The 21,655-nt window shown below is 35.2% G+C and overlaps 1 protein-coding gene across 1 annotated transcript in view; it reads left to right on the top strand.

Moving 5' to 3' along the window:
* Positions 1-21,655, top strand: part of LOC148949323 (ubiquitin carboxyl-terminal hydrolase 48-like) — a 302,263-nt gene that overhangs the window by 36,726 nt on the left and 243,882 nt on the right. Inside the window, exons 5-6 of the mRNA XM_089092923.1 lie at positions 4,567-4,669; positions 17,017-17,141. Of these exons, the coding sequence (XP_088949049.1) occupies positions 4,567-4,669; positions 17,017-17,141 (228 nt within the window). The remainder of the gene's footprint in view (positions 1-4,566; positions 4,670-17,016; positions 17,142-21,655) is intronic.

The following is a 21,655-nucleotide window of genomic DNA, read 5'->3' as shown; positions in this document are numbered from 1 at the left end:
TAGTTCATAATTCTGACCTTCTATAAGGAAAGCAGCAATAAATTTGTGGGTCATGGAAATCACGAGGTGTAATCTGTATAACCAAAAAGTTATTACCGGAGGTTATCATGTCGCGACGATATTTTTGTAGCAGTCAAATGTGCAGCTGTTGCAATGACTCGCAATATGTGTGAAAATTATTTTTTGAACGTGACAATTTTTTCTGTGAAACTCTGAAGCCTAACAAAATAAATCCAAATGTTATAAAATCCAGATTTATAGTTTTGCTAGAAAGGTTGATTATTATTACCCACAGATTACAGAAATACCAATGGAAATGGTGTTGGACTGAGAGCTGCATCTATTAGATATTTAGACATCGTAGCAGATGAAAGTCTGTCTTTCATGTTGTGAAGGTTTGCTCAAAATTGCCTAGAAACCTGAGAATTGTGACGCTAATAAATATTTGAGTATTTTTAGGACCCTTTATTTTTTACTTGCTCGTCCATACTTTTATTCCAGTCTTTTTAGGCATCTAATTTACATGATTTTGGCCTTGTCTAGTTTTTAAAAAAAGAAAAAATAGTGTGGTTGAATAGACAAGTATCACTTTCATGAGCACTTTTTTTTTTTTTTTTTTTTTTTTTTTTGGTACAAAAACTTACTCGTTGCAAGGTAGAATTTAATTTATTTTATTTTTTTAGCCGCTTTGCTTAGCCAAGTAGTTAACATAACCTAAGTTGACGGTTAAATTGCTGCGACAAGAGAAAATTGCTCCTTTGTGAATATTTTTAGGTGCATGGGGGTAAGAATCAGTTGTATTATTGAAAAACCCTCATTGGGAGTGTCTTTTACAGGTTTTTTGTACATTAGTGTCTTCATGTTGGAAATAAAATAAAACAAAAAGGTTTTTTACTGAAAGTAAGGAGCAACATTAAAAATTAAAACGAACAGAAATTATTACATATATGAAAGGGATTGCTTCCTCCTCAATGTCTCATTCTTTACGCTAAAGTTTGACTTTTGGTCCAAATCCTTTAAGAATGACTCCTGAAATACGAGGGCCGTTTAATTAGAATAATGAGTTTTTTTTAAAGTTTAAAAAAAAACTTGAACCCTCTACAGTAGGGTTCTCTGACATGCTGAATCTGATGGCGTGATATTCGTTAAGATCACTTAATGTTTTCGGGTGTCAAAAATTTGGCAAATTATCTCAGGCTCGTAACTTTTGATGGGTAACATTAAACTTGATGAACTTTCTATTTTGAATAAATTTCGAATTTGGATTCTTTTGTTTTATCTATTTTTATCAAGACTCTGTTTCTTAGAGTTTCGGTTCTTATTGAGCTGCATCGCTCCTTACTTGTTCGTTACCACAAACTGTTTGATATATTGAATTACTACAGATTTATTTATTTTGGGATCTGTTCACTATTCAAACAATTCGTGGTAACGAACTGTAAGTAAGGAGCAACCCGGCTCAATAGTAACCGAAATTCTAAAAAACTGAATTTTCATAACAATAGAAATATCAAAAGAATTGTATTTTTATGCTGATTTTAAATATACAAGTTTTATTAAGTTTATTCTTACCCATCAAAGGTTAAGAGCCTGGGAAAATTTGCCTGGTTTTCGAAAGAAGGGAGAAACGCCCCTCAAAATTCATAGAATCTTAATGAAAATCAAACCATCAGATTGAGTGTATCAGAGCTCCTATCTTTCCGAATTTAAAAATGTGGAATTTTGTACTTTTTGCCAGAAGAAAGATCACGGTTGCGTGTGTTTTTTTCCAGGGGTGATCGTATCGACCTGGCGGGCTTAGAAAATCGGGAGGGTGCTCATTCTAACGGAGAATTAAAAGTTCTAATGCACTTTTTAAGTGACCGAGAAATTGGTGGACAACTAGGCCCCCTCCCACGCTATTTTTGTTCCAAAATCGTCCAATCAAAATTCTGAGATTCCTATTTTGTTCAGCATAGTTGAAAGGCCTTATAACTATGTCTTTGGAGATAACATGACCCCAAAGTATATGGGAAAAGGTCTTTAAGTTATAAATTTGTCCATTGTTTACATGTATTATATTCTATTTGGAAGCATACATACATTTTTCGGGTTGGGAGGGGAGGACGAATTTTTCGTGGGGGGACTTTGCTCGGGCAGAATTTTACATGGAGAGAGAATTGTCCAGGGGGTGAACTTTTCAGGGGAAATTGTATACTGGGGGAATTTGCCAGAATTCTTGTACGATATTTCTTTATATTTCTTGCTTTATCTTTACTGACTCAATTTTACGCGTGGAGGTGTTAAGGGTAATTGTCCGGGGTAAATTTTCACCAGGATCCAATTGTTCAGAGGATATTTCCGTGGGGAGGGGGATTTTTACGTGGAGATGGATCCAGATATCCTGGCGTTATTTAAAAAAACAATCAGAAATTAAATAAAAATAAATAAATAATTAATTAAAAGTAAATAGCAACATTAAAACTTAAAACGGACAAAAATTAATACGTATATGAGGGGAGTTGCCCCCTCGTCAATACCTCGCTCTTTACGCTAAAGTTCGAATTTTGTTCCAATTCTTTAAGAATGACCCTGAATGACAAAGGCCGTTTAATTAGAATAAATAGCTCTTTTGAAAGTACTAAAAAAAACTTTTGCGTAAAGAGCGAGGGGGTGAACCCCCTCATATACGTAATAATTTCTGTCTGTTTTAAGTTTTAATGCTGCTCCTTACTTTCAGTTGAAAAAAACTTGTTTTTTTATTTAATCTCTTGATATGCCAGGTGGTAGTTCGATTGCTTTTATACTGAGCTTATTCACTCATTGTATCTTCTCTGTAATTCATACAGGTTGTAAAATGTGAAATTCATGTGATAGTGATTAAGAAATGGAGAATGCCTGTCGATTTGAGAATAGTCTAAAGATATCATTTTACAGTCATTATGCGCATCTAGTTATTGTGTTTATTTGTGTTTTCGGGAATTAAAAGTTGTAGTTGAGTTCCCTTGTAATTTCTACCCTCAATTTTCTTAAACTCTTTATGTTTATTGTTAACTTCTTCTATTGGGGTCAAGTCTTCCTGTTTGTGTTCACTCCATTTCATTTGGTCTGATTGAGCAGAAATTTCGTAACTATATTGATTTCCTATAACAATGCTTAGTACTGGATTCTGAATCCTTGAACTGCCGACCCCCCCCCCCCGCGCTCATGACCAATTTTTAACTGAAAGGTGAAATGAATCCTGATATCTGCTATAGGCTGCACCATGGGCGCCCATAGGCTGAATTCCAAGGGGGGCAAACCTCGTCTAATTGTCACCTTGCGATAGCGTAATGGATGAATTTGCGCATCCTGAACGAAGGTTGTCCGGTTCAATCCCACGTGTCGTAAAGGAATCATTATATTCACTGATTTGGCTAATTTTTTGTTTGATTAATGTCCTAATGTCGCTTTTTACTAAAAGGCACCTTACTTGACAAGGCATTGTAGCTTACAATTTTTTCTCTTCTATTGGAGGCGAAAAGTGGGACCGTAGCCCCTTTTATTTATCCCCCCAAAATACCCCTTGACATGAAAAATCTCATTTCAAAAGCATCATAATCATTTTACTCAAATAATTTTTTAATCAGCTTAGTTTTGTAAAACAAAGAAAGGCCAGAAAAAATCTTAAACAAACAAAGCCTCATAAAAAAGGCTTCTCCAAATGCACCAAAAAATAAAGAGTAAATTGCTTTTCCTGCTATCCGGAAGAAATGAAAATTTGTTAGACTAAGAATGAAAGTGTGAGGTGCTTGTCACATAAAACGCGTTAGCACTTCCTGTTAATCATGGTAATGTGGTCTTTATGTTCACTTTGAACGAGAGGCTGTGGTAAATGTTCTTGATTATATCTCGATTCTTCATTAGTTCTAAAATATGTCATCAACGCCCTACGCTTTTATTTATTTCTTTTTTTGTTTGATTTTCTGGATACTTGCGAGCTTCGTTTTTTTCTATATATACGTGTATATATATATATATATATATATATATATATATATATATATATATACATATATATATATATATATGCTTCTTCTTGTTTTTTGAAGTAAAAGTGTGTTGAAAAAATGAAGCATTTTGTATTTTATATGTTTCGCTCATTAAATATAGTATCCTTTGGAAAATTTTAGTGATATTTTTCCATGTATGTCCTTGGACACGTGTCTTCTTTTTTAGGAATAATCTAAGTATAATTTGAAAACTTTTTAATGTGTTTGGCTGGTCCAAGCCGCTACAAAAGGTTGATTTTACCAGTTTTAAATGCTCCAGAATTTTTTTTTTACAAAATGTGTTCTGTTTTTTTGTAAAATCCAAGTATGCAAAGATTCATAGAGGTTTTTATTTTAATTAACCCCCCCCCCTCCCTAAAGAGGAGGATGCTGGTGTCCCCTTGAGCTACCGTCAACGAAGTTCTTCCTAGTGTCGATGAAAAATCTGAAAAATTAAATCTGCTTCTGGTGATTAGTTTCTTAGATATTTATCACTATCGAGATAAAAGGACTTGTACACAAATGTCGTATATATGATTATAAAATCTTTCCCTAGGATTCTAATGGAAAGTCACACAGAGATGAAGTATCCAGTGAAGAAGTGGAAGTTGTCTATGAGAAGGAATTGAATTTCAATGAAGACATACTCTGTATTCACGGTAATTTTTCTTTCTAACATTCGTATTTAACTTCTACACCTGGAGGAAGGGAAATAATGATTTAATATTGGAGCTGACCCACAAAGCTAGATCGAGGCTCAGGCCTCAAAGGTCCATTATCTCCGCACCCCAAAAACGACTATGCCCAATTTATGACCGAGGGGTCGTTAATGATTTTTGCATCCCCACTCTTGCCTTATATTTGGTCTGTTGTAGGACCTCTCCGTCCCTGACTATATCTTCCAGATTAATATTAATATTGTAAAATGCCTCAAGTCGGAGTTGGATGCTAATATATTCAGAGCTTCATAGCAGTTTAATTCTCCATCTTTTGCCGGCTCTTTATATTCTGGATAGCCTTCAATCATACTTGATTGTCAGTTAGGATGTAAATGTCTCTTCCTGTAGTTTCCATTCGCGCCAGTCTTTTAGCGCCAGTCTGTGCATAGGCTTGTGTATGCGTGGTGCCGTCAGCTATCTGGCGAACTACTTTTTCAGTAACCCTTTTTTTATAAATAGAAGAAGTTACATGCAAAATTCATTTTCTGTTTGCGTTAGTCTTAGTTCTTTCTGCAAAATGGTCTACATTGCAGACATGCTGCACCTATCTTGACTCGTGGTATCAGGGATCAGTTGGGTACCAGCTGAGTGTCAAATGCCGGTAAATTCGTATTTCAGAAACAATCTGTGATTTCCATCTAAGTTGGTATGACACTAGCCTTTTTGGCTGTTTGAGAGGGTGGTAATATCACATTCATTTGTGATAACTGCTGTTCGTTATAAGTTTTAACAATTTTGTTCATCGTAATTTCTGTTTTTTTTAGGGTCAATTTCTTGATTTGTTGGAAGTAATATTTATCTTAAATTTTAAATTCTCTGTTTACTACTCGGGAAAAACATTGACAAATAACGCAATTCTTGCAAGTGAATGCTGTGTGTATAACACAGAAGCTTCATGGAATTATGCCTAAGAGTGCCCACAAGGAGGGTATAGGGAGATGCTCCAGTCAAGATAAAATTCCCACCCTCCCCCAGAAATTTCTTTGTATGCTCAGACCCCCTTATCCCCTCCAAGACCTTGGCAATTATATTAGCAATAAACATTATTCACTTTTCCCTTATTTGGTTTGCTTCTATTTAAAATATACCTTATTTAAAATCAGTCATGATGTATTTTTTGACTCGACTTAAAGATTGCCATCTATTATGCTGCATAGATGGCATCTAACATTTAACTTAAAACATTGCTTTTTTTTTACTGTCACCTTGTGTTCCTTAATGTTAAAAATGCACATAATGTAGATATATTTAGACGTCCAAGGCAAGCATCCATGGATCCATTTTTTTTTTTCTTTTTTCTTCGACCGATGGTTTTAGTCCCCGATATGAAATGTGTGGTGCAATAACTATATTTACAGCGAAAATTGTTTGAGTTATCAATATTTTGCTTTTACTTGCAAGGGGATATATTAAACTCGCTTATTACCAGTTGTCGAACGGGCTATTTTCATAAATGCAGATTTGCCAAGGCTACACTATTCATAAAATTGTTTGCTTCTCCACTTCTGCCACGAAGTTGAGGTAATTTTCACCATTGTCCTGGATTTTTATATAACGATGGCTATACGAACAACAGTCAAATTAAACTATGACTGTGACTATTACAGTCAAAATAACTACTTTCAAATATTCAAATATGCAAATATGCATATATATACATATATATATATATATATATATATATATATATATATATATATATATATATATATATATATATATATATATATATATATATATATATATATATATATATATTCTTTTGCTGTTATTTTCATAGTCAAATTGTTAAATATTTGTAGTTAGTCACATTTCAATATTTTTCATATATATTACTACATATCCAATAGAATTACAGCTGTCGTTCCCCTTTTGAAGTTGTCTTTAGGTATTTTTTTTCTTTGTGAGGGAAGAGCGGTTAGTATTGCTTCATGTGAAGTGGCAAGAGTTACAATAACTTACTTCTTTGTTGTCATCTCTCTGAGTAAGCCAATCTTTAAATTTCTGATTATTTATAAGCACTGTTAAATTTTGGCTGAACCACCTATTTTTTATTTGTTGTAAATAATCCTTTTTTTTTTTCGTTGTAAATAATCCTATTTTTAATCCATTGTGAATCGTGGATTTTAACTTTAGTGCACATATTAAAATCGGTGATAACATAACCACAAATACCGAAGTTGCTTATATATTATTTTCCAAACCATAATAAAGAGATCTTAATAGCAAAGAGATCAAGAGGTTGACAAGGCAAGCCCTGATAGAATGTGTTCTGGGCGTGAATTGAACATGTACATACATAGCAGAACCGGTTTCATACAAGCTATGTAATTTTTTTGGTAATTTTTCTTGGTAGTAACCAGAATATGTGTAATTTGTAGGTAAATAGTGTATAGTATAAAAAATCAATGATGTTAAGTTAGTAGAAAAGCATTTCTTGGTATCCTAAGCTCAGTATTGAAAGCACAAAACGTTTAAAAAAATGTCAAAGAACGGAAATAGCCTAAGATATCACTGATAAAACTTATTAAACAGTATTTGCACTGACTAAATAACTAATCTGTTCAAATAGAAACGTGAAATTTTTGCAGAATAATTTTGAAATCACAAGACTACTACTACTGACAATTCGTCGGAGTAACAAACCATCAGAAGCCAATAAAGCTGTGCACAGCACTATTCCACTCTAATCTATCTAAAGCTTCACTCTCCAATTTTCCCACAAAGCCACCCTTTGCTTCAAATAGTTAAAAGTTTTCTTATAACCTTGCCACGCCCCATTCGTGGGCATCCTGTTTTGATTTGACCTCAGAAGGATTGCCAAAAAGTAACATTTTTGGTAAATTTTTATGCTTCATACATAAAACGTGGTGGATCTATCTTAAACTTTCTTTCATTATGAACCTATAAAGTGGGATCGTATCACATTTGCGTATACCTTATTGTTTGATATACAGTCATTTAAACGAGTGCCTGAAACTGGCTGGTTTTTTCTGGAAAATATATAATATATCTCGATAAATAAAAGTTCAAATAGGGATAAAATCGTTTTAATAGACAGTGTTTCACAAACAGTGATAAGATTTCCCAGAAAAAAACTAAATATTTCGGTCACATATGCAGTGAACTTCATCAGTAGTAAAAATTATCTATAGTATATCTTCCCGAGCCTTCTGTCTTGTCTACGTTTGAGAGTCTGACTTTACCACTGTCCTTGGAGAGCTTCGTCCCATACTGTTTTACTGTAGGCTATTTCCTCACTTAATGTATCAACAAGAAAAAACCCATTTAGGAATGTCAACTTTCTTAAACTTAGGCCATTCATGGCACAGTATTAGTTTTTGATGTCTGGTCGTCACTAAAAGTGTTGCCTATGATACCAAATCCAAGCGTCTTTATTAGTACGAGATTTCAGCTTTATTTTCTACTTACAAAATCATTATTAAAATGTGCTAATTTCGTCAGCACATCTGTGTCCTCAATTTTCAACCAAGAAGTGGAAGGAGGGGGACTTTGCACACAACTAGAAGTGCTTTAGCCAAGAGTACTATGTTTTTCGACCAAAACCCCTAAATCCATCACTAGAGTCAATCAATTGTTGTTTTCATGACAGCTTAAAACACGTAGACTGATTCCTTTCCCTGCTTTAGAATCCCACTATATTTTCGTCACTTTTTCAGAATAGAAAGGCCATTAATGTTGATGTTTTTGTGCACCTTGACACAGCCAACCCCTTTAGTTGTTTTTAATATATAACCTCTATGAAAAGCTATTTAATTTCGTGCAATTGCCTAGTTAGGGAAAGGAAGTGATAAGCCAGGGTAGAAGCTACAGTCAAACAAAAGATTTATTCCTAAATGTGGTAATTATACTCGCAAAAAATCCCCGTGTTCTATTTTTTTCAAATTCATGGCTTACTGTGTTTTCTAGCCATAATCTAGAGCTTAGCTGATCTCTACTTGCTAAATGCCGTGCTAACTTTCTATACATTGAATAGTATAAATAGAATATTTAGTAAGTCAAAAGAAAACTATAAAGATTGATATTGAATATTACTTCTTAGTGGTCAGAGCATCAAAGACTTTTAAAGGTAATTATGAAATTGATTTAAATTTCTTGAAATTTTGAAATTGTTTAAGTTCGTTTCAGAAATATGTATTGATCATGTTTTGGTTTTGCAATTTAACGCTGTGAATATCTTGCGAGTCGTAAAAAAATGCTTATGGTTCTAAATATGTCTTCAATTGCACCAAGAAGAAACCTAATTTTAATAATTATGGTCTTTGGCAATGTAATTACAGTGAACTCAAATGGAGCAGCTTTTTTTTAGAAAAAAAACAACAACAAAAAACAAACAAACTTGGAGCGTAGACACAAATGGTATAACAACCGAGTAAACAGATATGTGAATGCTTAATTGACTGTTAGTTAGTATTTAAGAGATCCTTGTAACACTAATAATAAAAAAAAACATTCTCTGAAAATGTTTTAACATTTTGAGTGCTGAGCGAAAGAGATATTGGTAAAACTTTGGTAGGGTTATAGCTTTAATTCCAACTACCAAAACTTGGTTGCCCCACGTCTCCTCACTCCTTATCTCACGTCTTCCCACTTTCTGGTCACACACCTCCCTACAAAACAACCGCTCGTTGAAACAACCGCCTCATCACATATCTCTTCATTCAGTAAGTCCCCGCCACACAACTCTTCATCAGTCAAAATTAATATAGTTTTAACTTAGCATCAAATCACGGTTTTCAACAGTGGCGTAATTTCGTCCAAACCCTGTGGGGGGTGGGGGGTGGGGTGGGGTGGGGTGGTCAAAGTTGGAGCTAATTTTCCCAAATCAAGTGAAAATGACATTGAAAAATGAAAAATAAGCCATATAGTACCATAAAGGCAAAGATGTACTAAAGAAAACTGGCCCATTTCTCTGGATGCTTTAATTATGCAGGCTTATCTTGGTTATGACAAGATTTTGAAGAAACTAAATTTCAGCTGGAGGGTGGCAAACTGGGCTCTTGGGGGGGGGGGGTGAACTGAGGTCTGGAGGGGGCAGTTGCCCCCCTACCCTATAGCAAATTACGCCCCTGGTTTCCGATTTTGGTATTTGAGGCTATACTAAACCAGTAATAAATGGGCCATGTTTTTGAAACTTGTTAGTTACCAAGCGAATATTGCAATTTAGAAATCAAAACATGGAAAACACATGTTTCATCGATGTAGCTTGGTGGCCACCAAAGGTGGCACTTGAAAGGTTTTGGGAGGGGTTGTGCGAAAATAATTGAATTAACTCCTTAAAAATGGGAGTGAAAAAAGTTGTAGAGTATTTTAAAGTAACTTTGGAGGAAGGAAGTTTAAGGTTAAAGAGATCTTGGAGGGAAAATAAGTATTTTATTGATTTTTGTAATTTTGGCCCCACCGTGGAATGAGTGCCCTATGACGGAAGTGCGTCTTGCAAAAAAGGCGAGGAAGATGTTTGGTAATAATAACTAGTTTTAAAAGGCCCAAAATAAAATGTTTTTATTTGTAACTGCTCAATTTGAAGGATTAATTGATATGATAAAGATTTCAAATTGATTTCTTCTTACGTGTAGGTGGTATGTAAATATCGTTATTAGTTTCCCCGTAGTAGCATAGTATTTGTAGGTAAGAATATATAATGAGACGGAGGTAATAGGCTTGATACAATCTCTGCAGGATTTTGACTCTTGTTTATAGAAGAGCATCGCCAAGTGTTGAAAACCATGTTGCGACCAAGATGGGCCCATGATTGCACAAAGCCTCCATTCACACTGGAGGTCCCAGGGACTTCTTACTGTCCGGTTCTAAGCCGGCGTATGTGCTTCGGTGTAGACTTGGGAAGATGTGTTGGTCCCCGTCCTGCACTGGTATCCGGGACCATTGCTTTTTCTGAGGCCAATATAATTTCAATGATTTAAAAAATATGAAAATTGGAACTTGGAATGTTATGACGTTAAAAAATAACTATCGTATCGACATTTTGACTGACGGACGATTCGAACTGGACTTATTAGGAGTTTTAGAAACTTATATTTTAGGGGTAGGAAACATGAAATTAGGTGATATAGAATTTATTTACTCAGGTAAGAATGATGGGGCACATGGAAAGGGATTAGGGCTCATAATGAATAGGAAGCTACCAAGTCTTGTTTAGGTTGGGAAGGTATTAATAATAGAATGCTAATCGTTCATTTTATGACTAAAATGTTCAGGGTATCAGTTATAGTAATATATGCCCCTGTAGAACCGATTGACGAAGATACTAGTGATTCAGATGAATTTTACTTACAGTTACAGGAGCAAATAGACAGGGTCCCAGCTAAATATATGGTGTTTTTATTAGGAGATTTTAACGCCAAGGTCGGTAGAAATAGGGATAGATGGTATCCTAGTCTAGGTAAATTTGATGTAGGAAAAGAAAATAGTAATGACTACAGACTGTTGCAATTTTGTAGGTATAACAATCTAGGTATAACCAATAAGGTGTTGCGTCAGAAATGACCCATAAGTTAACATGATATTCACTTGATGGTAAGACAGCAAACCTTATTCATTATAATGTTGTAAACCAAAGACTGGCAGGATGAATACAAGATACTAGGGTATATAGGAGCGCTTTTATTGATGTTAAAAGTAAAGATCACCATCTAGTACTGTCTAGGATTACTTTAAAGTTGAAATTTTGGAACGGTAACTACTTTCCAGGAAGCTATGACGTTGATAGACTCCAGGATGAGAATTTGAGGGAAACTTTCCAGGAACAGTTGAAGACTAAATTGGAGAGTTTAGAATTTGACAGTGTGGAAGATGGATGGAATAATTTTAGTAAAACAATTTGTGAAGTTGCTGGTGGTGTCTTTGAAAGAAAGTTAGAAGCGCAGCTAGGAATATTAATAAAAAAGCTTTATGTTTAATAGACAGGAGAAGGGGCTTGTACAAGAATTATCTGAGTGATAGATCATATGAAAACAAAAGGATTGTAAGGAACGTGGGGAAAGGCTTAAATATTGAACTAAGGAGGGATGGAGTGGATGGCCATGGATAAAATTGCCGAGTATCTGGAAGATATAGCCGGATGGCATGATTGTAGAATATTATCCTAGTATGTTAATAAATCGAGAGTATGTAGTCTATCTGAACTTGTCCCAGTTAAAGATAGGAACGGGGCCACAATTAGTGATAAGGAAAGAGTTAAAGAGAGGTGGGTAGAACACTTTGATATTGTACTAAACTGAGATAGAGTTGCAGGAAAAGGTACAGTAGAAAATGAAAAGGTTTGTGATACCTTGGATGTGGCGGAAGATTTGTTTTGTGAGAAAGAACTAGCGACAGTACTAAAATGATTAAAAAACAATAAGGCTCCAGGTGCCGATTGTGTGGTAAATGAGTGGCTCTTAAATATGGTGGCTCTGAGGTTAGAAATAAGTTACTGAAGATTATGAACATGATTTTTGAAAAAGGAGAATTACCTAGAGATTCTAGGAAAACAATAATTAAACCACTGTATAACAAAAGGTGATAAGAGTGACTGTGGTAATTATCGAGGCATTAGTCTGATCTCTGTAGGTAGCAAATTACTTAGTCATATGATACTTTTTAGACTGAGCGATGCTGCAGACAAAGTTATAAGAGAAGAACGGTGCTGTTTTAGGAAAGGTAGAGGAATTGTCGACCAAATTTTACTCTTAGATTAATAATTGAGAAGTGCCTGAGTTATCAAACACAATTGGTCTTCAGTTTTATAGATTATGAGCAAGCGTTTGATTCTTTTAATAGAAGAGCTTTAGCGAAGTTCTTATCTTTGTATGGTATACCAGACAAATACATTAAAGTGATTAGTGCTATGTACGAGAATAACTGCTGCGGTTAAGGTAGGAGATAAGGTTAGCAGCTGGTTTCGTATTAAATCAGGAGTTAAGCAGGGCTATGCTCTATCCTCCTTTATATGGATCATTTTGATGGACTTTGTCTTAAAAAGCACAGGATAGACGATGGGAGCCCACGGAATCAAATGGAGAGGAAAAACTCTCCTGGACTGAGATTATGCTGGTGATTTCCTCGATGATAGTGTGGGCAAAATGAATGAACTTTTCGAGGTTTTGCGAGGTCAGGGTGCTAGAATAAGTTTAAAAATTAATGTTAAGAAGATTAAGTCACTAAGGCTAGGAATAAGCGACGATGAGAAGGTGACGTTGGGTAACGAAAAGATTGGTAAGCTTCACTTACCTTGGTAGTATTGTTAGTAAGGACGGTTGGAGCAGTGAAGATGTTAAAAGTAGAATAGTCAAGGCTCTGGGTGTTTTTCCACAGTTAAAAAAAGTTTGGAAGAACAGGAAGATAAGTTTGCAAACCAGGATTGGAATTTTGGAAGCTACAGTGATGACAGTGGTCAAATATGGGTTCTGAAGCGTGAGAGCTCCGAAAAGCGGATTAAGATTTGCTAGATGTTTTCCAGAGAAATTGCCTACGGATTTTTATGGGTATCCGGCTGACTGACCGCATTCCAAACAGTACTCTGTACGAAAAGTGTCCCGCTTTTTGGGCTATGATGAAAGAACGGTTGAGTTTGCTAGAGAACGTTCTGTGGATGAAGGATGACAGATTGCCGAAGATTGTCTTTTACGACCAACCATTTATGGTTCAATAGAAAACAAGTGGTCTATGGTTGGGGTAGGAGGATGTCATAAAGAAAGATTTAAAGGAAATGGGAACTTCCTGGGATGGTGTAAAGAGGGAGGCTCTGAATAGATTGGGATGGAGGAGGAGCGCTCTTAGCTGTGTTTCAGTTTCAGAATTTAAAGATGTTGATGATAATGAGAGAAGAGGAGGCTGGATTAAAAAAAGTCAAAGAGTTTTGGAGTTAAAGAGTTTTGGAGTTACTAATTATAAATATGGGGGAACGGGTAAAAAATCAGTGATAAAAGATGCATTAATGAGTATGACTTTGAGAATGAGTCCAGTTTTAAGGGATTTTCAGATATTTACAAAAATTACAAGAAAATCTGCTTTTCTACATTCAAAAAGTCCAATGCAATTGATCCACCCAGTCGATCTATGATCTTGTTTTAGAAAATAATTGTAATCTTGTAAATAAAATCCAAATTTCTTGGTAAAAACACAGTTATAGTGTTAAGGCGCCTTACAAAAATATGGCCTGAGTCCGCTCTGCCTGCTGCGTTCAAATATTGAAAAATTTGTAATAGCAAACAGGTGAAATCCTCGTCTCTTCAGTCTAAAATTTTTCACTCAGAACAAAACACTGCAAAAATAATTTAGTCTAAATTATCATTATGCGTGGCTATTGTCACAACAAAATATGCAAGCAAACTGAATAGCTTGCTCAGCTATATTTCAAGTTTGCTGCGGTAGGACCTCGAGAATCGGCAAACAACAGGAAAATGCTTTTAATTTAGACCAGATGTAGCTACATAAGCTTCCTCCCATTTAAGCTACATTGCAGATCAATCAATTCAGACTTTACTGAGGTATCTTTATTGGCTAAAAATTGAAGCTACGAGTTGTAACGTTTGAGTTATAAATTAAAATACCTGAAGACTGCGTGCGAGATAGTCCTATTATCCAACCCCAAATATTCCCTAAAATTCAGTACCGAATCTCTGAAAGCATCCCGAATTTCTAAGAATTGCACGCGATTTTGAAAAATTCAGGTTGGATGCACTGCTTTGCAATGACGAACCCACTTTATCAAGCGCTACTCATGACGGGAAAATTCACATGGGTTTGACCTTTTCTTCACACTTTTAAGGCACTTTTGGGGAAAACATTTTAACTACTTTTTTTATTTTCTACCCTCTATAGCTTGAAAACCATAATTTTTTTTTTTTTTTTGCACTAATGGAAATTAATTGTTTTGTTTCGAACTCATTTTGATACTTGAAGATTTCAAAAGTTTATTTGGGTTTCAAGACTCAAATTTTTTTGCTTTCGGAATGTACATATTATTCCAATAGTATGCATGCCCGGGAGCTCAGTAATGACAGCTCTCTCTTTTTTATCATCATGACCTTGCTTATCACCACTCTTTGCTTTATATTTTCTATTTCTCCATGCATGAGCAATTCCTCTTTGTATTACGACGACGCAGAAATATTAATTCAGAATGCTTAATTGTGCGCACGAAGCAGACCTACCGAAGATTTTTTGCGATCCTGCCTCCAAATTTTTATTGCAAATCTACCAAAGAAAAGACTGCGAGGCGGTCCCATTGATCGAATAAGAATAGGACGTGCTGACGATTGGTGGCCAGGAAATTTGCGAATTTAAAATGGTAGTATGCTAAAGATCACAAAAAAAACATAGTTGTGTCTGTACATTGCTTTACTGTGCTTGCAACACAAAATAATTTTTTCGTAGCTTGTGGACTATGGCAGGCACACGCCAGAATTCTTCTGAGCAAGGGGCTTCAGATACGTCCTCAATTTTGTGATGTTTTAATCCTGACATTTAAAATAAAGCTCACTAGTTTTTCCTGTTTTGACGAATTTGCTCAAATGAGCGTGTTTATCTTAAATGTGGTTTTGTGTTTTTATTTCTGCTGTCGGAAAGGGAGGGATGCTCCTTTCCGTATCCCCCTGGTTTCGGCAATATTTGCAATAATATTGTTTTATTTAAAAGGAAAAAATGCATTTTTCTTTAGTAATTTAATTGTAGGGCTTGACATTGAGTAACAAAATGAAGTTTCTCAGTCATAAAATTAAACAAACAAGAAATTAGAAAAGTAGGATAGAGGAAGAATACTATCTTATGTCACTGAGTCTTAACAGAGTCTTATTAGTAAGTAAATAAAAAAACAAAACAAGTTTCTCAACTGAAAACAAGAAGCAATATCAAAACATAAAATGAACAGAAATCTTTACCTACATTAGGGGGTTGACCTTCTTCTCAATACCTCGCTTTTCACGCTAAGTTTGGATTTTTGTCCTAATTCTTTAAGAACCACTCCTGAAACACAAGACCCGTTTAGTTAGAATAATAAGCTTTTTTAAAAGTTATAGAATAACTTTAGCGTAAAGAGCGAGCTATTAAGGAGGAGGCAACCCCCCCCATGTACGTAATAATTTATGTTCATTTTAAGTTTTGATATTGCTCCTTGCCTTCAGTTGAGAAAACTTGTTTTTTATTTAGTTTCTGATCGTTTTTAAATAATGCCGGGAAATCCGGCTCCCCATCCATCGACAATTCCTTCCCCCATGGAAAATCCCCTTGTGGAAAGTTCTTCCCACGTAAAATACCCCTCTCCCCCGTAAAATGGAAAGTTCTTCCCACAAATAGCCCCCCCCCCACACACTCACACACACTAGTAGAAAGTTGTTTCCGCCTGAAATTTTCTCTGGAGAATTTATCCCTTAAAAACTTCCCCATGGAGAAATTCTCCCGTGGAGAATTTTTCCCGTGGACCCCCCCCCCCCTTACGGAAAGATACTCTAGACAATTCCAACCCGGTAAGAATTTCCCCCCGGACAATTCTTCTTACAGTTCTTCCCACGTAAAATACCCCCCCCGTAAAATGAAAAATTCTTCCCGCAAATACCCCCCCCCCCCCATCCACTAGTAGAAAGTTGTTTTCGCCTGAAATTTCCTCTGGAGAATTTATCCCGTAAAAACTCCCCCATGGAGAATTTCTCCTGTAGAAAACTCCCCAATGGAGAATGTCTCTTTTAGAAAACTCCCCCATGGAAAATCCCGTGGACCCCCCCCCCCCTCCCCGCGTTACGGAAAGATACTCTAGACAATTCCAACCCGGTTAATATTTTCACCGGACAATTCTCCTTAATATCTCCACATGTGAAATTGAGTCTACAAAGAAAAAGTAATACAAAAAAAAAATTCGAATAGGAATTCTGGTAACTTCCCTCATTGTAAAATTTCCCTTGGAAAGTTTACCTCCCTGGAAATTTTCCCTCTCCCCGGAAATTTTCCCTCTCCCCGGAAATTTTCCCTCCCCAGCTGGAAACTTATGCCCCCCTCTCCCCGAAAAACGTCTGTATATTTCTCAATAGCGAACACTATACGTAAACAATAGGGAAATTTCATGACTTACAGCCTCAGGGGCCGTGGGGGGTCATTTTATCCCCAAAGGCATAGTTACTGAGCTGTTCAACTATGCTGAACAAAATGGCTATTTCAAAATTTTGATCGGACGGCTTTGAAGAAAAAGGAGGGGTGGGAGAGGGGCTAGTTGCCCTCCAATCTTTTTAAAGCTTTATTAACGTTTATACGCATTATCTTTATTTTTCTTCCAGGGATGCTCTGTTCAGATGATAGCAAAAGAAAATTAATAACCTCTGAATGCTGGTCTATTTTAAAAAATTATTTTCCCGAGGAAAAGGAATTTCGAGGTGACGCAGAAGCTTGCAAGCAATGCAAGGTAAGTTTCATCTTTAATAGCAGCGTTGTCAACCTTTTCTTGTTTTTTGCATTCTCAAAGAAGTAAAGTAAAAATGGAAGCGTTTTTAATTAATTCTTAAAGAACCAGCAAACTGCTCTTTTGTTAGCAGTAGAATTATCCTGAATGAAAATAATTAGCTCATTTGAATTTTTGTTTTTGTCTGATCAATTGAGAAGTTTTTATCTTATCAATTGAACAGTTTTTTATCTGTCTTTTTTTGTTATAACAAAAGCTTGGGAACTTCTGGCACGCATGACAAAAGGATTCTTTTGATGCAGTAACTGAGAAAAAGGAATTTTAAAGTATATACAGGAAAATAAAGCAATGAAGTATGCCATATAAAAATACGTAGTTGCGACTGCACAGTAGTGATGGTATTCTGCTTTTTCGAATCCGGCTGTAGCAACACACTGTAGGGCCGAGGCAAGGATTAGTAATCAAGAAAAGTTGTTAATCCGATACAACACAAACATTAAAAAAAACGTATGTGAACATTTTTTGTTTACATAGTTTAATTGCTAAAGTTTAACTGTTTACAAATTTGTTTTGCTTTTAGACTTAGTAAGATTAAGGGTATTAATCCTTAATTTGTCTGATGGCGTAAAGGACAAAAGGAGGTTTTGGGAAAATCTTAAAAAATAGTCACAGCGACTCCAAAAGGGCTAAAAATCTTTAAAGTTCCAATGCACTTAGAACCTGAATATTCTAGAATTTCTGTATATCTTAATAGCTGAACCTTTTTCTTAAGAATAGTAAAAAATGAGGTGGATGGTTTGACAGTCAATAATAAATAATCACATATAGAAACAGAAAAGTTAACACGAGTGACTACATGGTAGCGAATAAGCTAAAAAAAAAACAACTTAAACAATGCTTCTGCAAAATGCACGACATATAAACTGTAGAAACTTTGCTCAAGCAAAATTACAAACAGTTAGGGAGAGCCGTCGGTAATAACAATAATTTACAAAAACATAAGTAGTCTTGGCTTAAATGTGGTTTTTAAATACACAAACCAGTTTCAGGGTTACAATTATGATCAGACGCAATATATAGTATACAAGTTAAGACAAATAATTAAATTGTTATTACGTTAGACAAAATTGTCATTTTCCAAAACTTCTAGCCAAAAATAATAACATAACAAAACGACAAGTAGATCTAAAAAGTAGTAATCGAGAATTGTCAAGAATAATTACTACGGATTGGAAGAATTTTAATTTGTTCCGATTTGTTGGCAAAACCTTAAACATTTGTAAGTTGATTAGAAAATTCTAATTAGGAGATTAACATTTTTTGAAGAGTCATACTGAGAAGCCCTGTTCTGTCTATAAATCTTGGCTATAGGCCTTTAATAATGTTTTATATTTTGTCCGAAACTGATAAATTTCCGTCTGTTATAAGGTTTTAGTTTTTGTGTTACTATGTTTATTACGAATGTAAACAGGGTTTATGTCTTTCTGTAGTTATATTTCGAGACACAACCGTTTCTGTCTTACCTTTGTTAAAATTAGTGTCCGTCTCCATTGTATATGCACAAATTTAAAACCCTAAATGGACTATTAATTTTGTTTATTGTGGATCCTTTGGTTCAACCCTTTTATCCGCACCCACAACGGGTTAAATCATGTTGTCTTGTTATTGTTGCAAAAAGTACAATACCTGTTTTGCAATTACTTTTCGCATCCTTTGAAAATGCTTAAATTGTTACAAAAAAGGATGGACAAGAAAGGTTTTGCGGTTCTTCTTGTCACTTTCGCTACTTGCATTGCTTTATGCGAGACAACAAGTTAGAAAATGCTTGAATGAAAAACCCTATGTTAATAAGTTTCTCACTTTGCTTTTTTCAGAAAATTAATTTAAATTTCTGAAGTTAATGACTTTTAGCTTAGAAAGATGAATTAATATTTCTTTGTGTATTTGCTTAAGTAGAGCCAAACGGAAAGTTGAGCTAAATACAGAGATTAAAATAGCCACTTCCTGTTGCTCTAAACCTGATTTCAAAGCAGGGTTTTAGGCAGGAGGGATGCCAGATTAAGTCCTCTTCTCCCAAAAAAATGACCAAAGTCGCATAAAAAGCTGCATTTTTTATTTTTACTAGGACGGCAGGTTTACTACTTGTCCCTGTAGAAAAGACTCTGAGTTCTCCTCTTGCCTCCCGCCTCTCAGTTGCCTTACCTGCATACTTGCTTGCGCATGAGATTGAAGGACCATTGGTTTGGCTTCATTTATTTGCAATGCCAGCTCCATCAGCAACAAAGACCACATGTGTCTTTGTTGCATTCAATAGCCTATTTTAAAAAAATTAAAGATTCCAGATTTCAATGTCAAACTACATATGACTTTACCTTTTTGTGCCCTTAAAATTTTTATTGTAGAAACCGTTATTATTAGTAATGCCAGCGTTTTACCGATTTTTCCGGAAATAGATACATTTTGTTTCTTTTTGTATTATTATTTGTTTCTTTTTTTTCTGAAAGAGCTTATTTGGCATCTTCGGTTTTAAGAGCAGCCTGGGGATAGAAAACTAGTCAGCTTATCCTGTTACCTTACATAGGAATCATGCATTGTCAGGGAGTCAAAATTTGAAATCTTACAGAATAGTGGTCTGAGGGGGACAAGAGATCTCAGGGAGATCCAAGGCTAAGCCATATCTTGGGAATTTAAGTACCAAACTTGTCCTTTGGGGAAGGGAGGGGGAATTTTGTAAAATAGATTTGAAAAATACTGATGAAAGTCAATGTGCTTCTACATAATTACCTATGATTTTGTGTTTTTCATCTAGCGGATTGTCTCGTCAAGTTTTGCACCTATTAAAAATTCTTGTAAATTCTACAGATTTAGGTCAATCTGGAATTTTGAATTGTTGAAACCCTGTTTCTACCTATTTAACGCAAAATGTAATTGTTTTTACACAGATGATGGCTATGCTGCTTATTACTCAAACGGGCTTACGGCCTATAGGCCTGTAATTGCAAATACGCTGTTTTGGTATGCTCTTTTCTCTCAGCTACAGTGGGAAGGAGGCCGAAACCCTCGCAGCGTGCGAAAATGAAAGTATATGAAGAATTAACACTTTCCTAACTTCTAACAAATTAATTCTAAACTTCAGAACTACGAAACTGTATGGTGGAGCCACATGTAAAGAGTTTACTAGTCTCGTTTGAACTGAGGGAATTGTGCTATCCTTTTGAAAAACAGGCAAAGATTAACAACAAAAACAAAGTTTTCCCAACAAAATTGACTGCTGACATTTCCCTATAATCTTAGAACAATGAAAAACTAGCGCTTTACTGGAAAGACAAATCCTACATGTTAAATCAAGAATGTCGCTTTAAGAGCAAAAAATGTCATTGGACAGCCTATAGAAAATAGCCAAATAGTTTATAAGGCTTTCAACAGTCTTTCATCAGACATTGTATTTATAGTTTTTCGTATGCAATTTAAATTCTCTTTAAGACCTAATGAAAGAAGGAAATTATTTTAGTAACCAAATTTCATTAAGCTGCGTAAAAATAACAAAAAAATCTTATGATTGGTAGGGTAACACATTTTTCCCACCAAACCTAATATCAATAGCTATTAATGTGAAATTTTAAACTGTAGAAATGCACCCTAGCATTACTCGAGATCAAGAACTAATAAACATTTTATAAACTCTAGCTATTGCTATATACAATATGGAGGATTTCAAGTTGTGACTTCCTAAAGTTTGTCTATGGTTTAACGCTATCGAGAGAGTTTCACTTTGGATTTGTCGAAAAAATAATCACAAATTGCACATTCTAAAACCAAAAGGAATTGGGTTCATGTTGCAAAAATCACACCAACCGAATTCAAACCAAATATCCTAAAATACCTTATTTTTTATTTTTCGACACATCCAGGCTAAAGCGCTTAATGTTTCTATCATAAAAAATTCAGGACTATTTTGTGTATGCAATAAAGCTCTGATTTTGGCGTCGTTAGCAGATTTTATTTGCACTAACACTGTAGGTATATTTTTCATAGGTATAGAAGTGGTAGTTTTGTGTTCGTTTTAAGTTTTAATCTCGCTCCTTATGTTCAGCAGTAAAATTTCTTTTTTTGTTTATTATTCTATGAAATGCACTTCAGCGGTTGCAATTTCCGAAATAAATGGAATCAGCTTGCTCGTCACTATTGTTTCCAAAATTTAGAGCTTATGTACGAAAATCTTTTCTTTCTTTATTTGACGACTTTTGAACTTTTTCTCCCAACTAACAAACACATACGCATTGTATAAGGGAGGGGTGTGAATTTCCTTTTTAAGGACTGTCTGAGGCTTCACTCTCTCTCCTTTCAGATATTTGTTTTAGGAACACTAAAGCATACCAAGATCCAGACATTTAAGAATATCAATCAATCAGTCATTTATTAATACTAGAAAAAAACGATTACAAACGTAAAACGGTTACTTAGCCCAATAACAGGGGCGAATCTCCAGCATTTTTATTGGGGGGGGGGGGGGCAAG

Source organism: Artemia sp. Qi Xiang Cuo, chromosome 8 (genome assembly GCF_049724085.1).
Source record: "Artemia sp. Qi Xiang Cuo chromosome 8, ASM4972408v1, whole genome shotgun sequence".
Taxonomy (NCBI): Eukaryota; Metazoa; Arthropoda; class Branchiopoda; order Anostraca; family Artemiidae; genus Artemia; species Artemia sp. Qi Xiang Cuo.
This window is presented reverse-complemented; position numbering and strand designations above follow the sequence as displayed.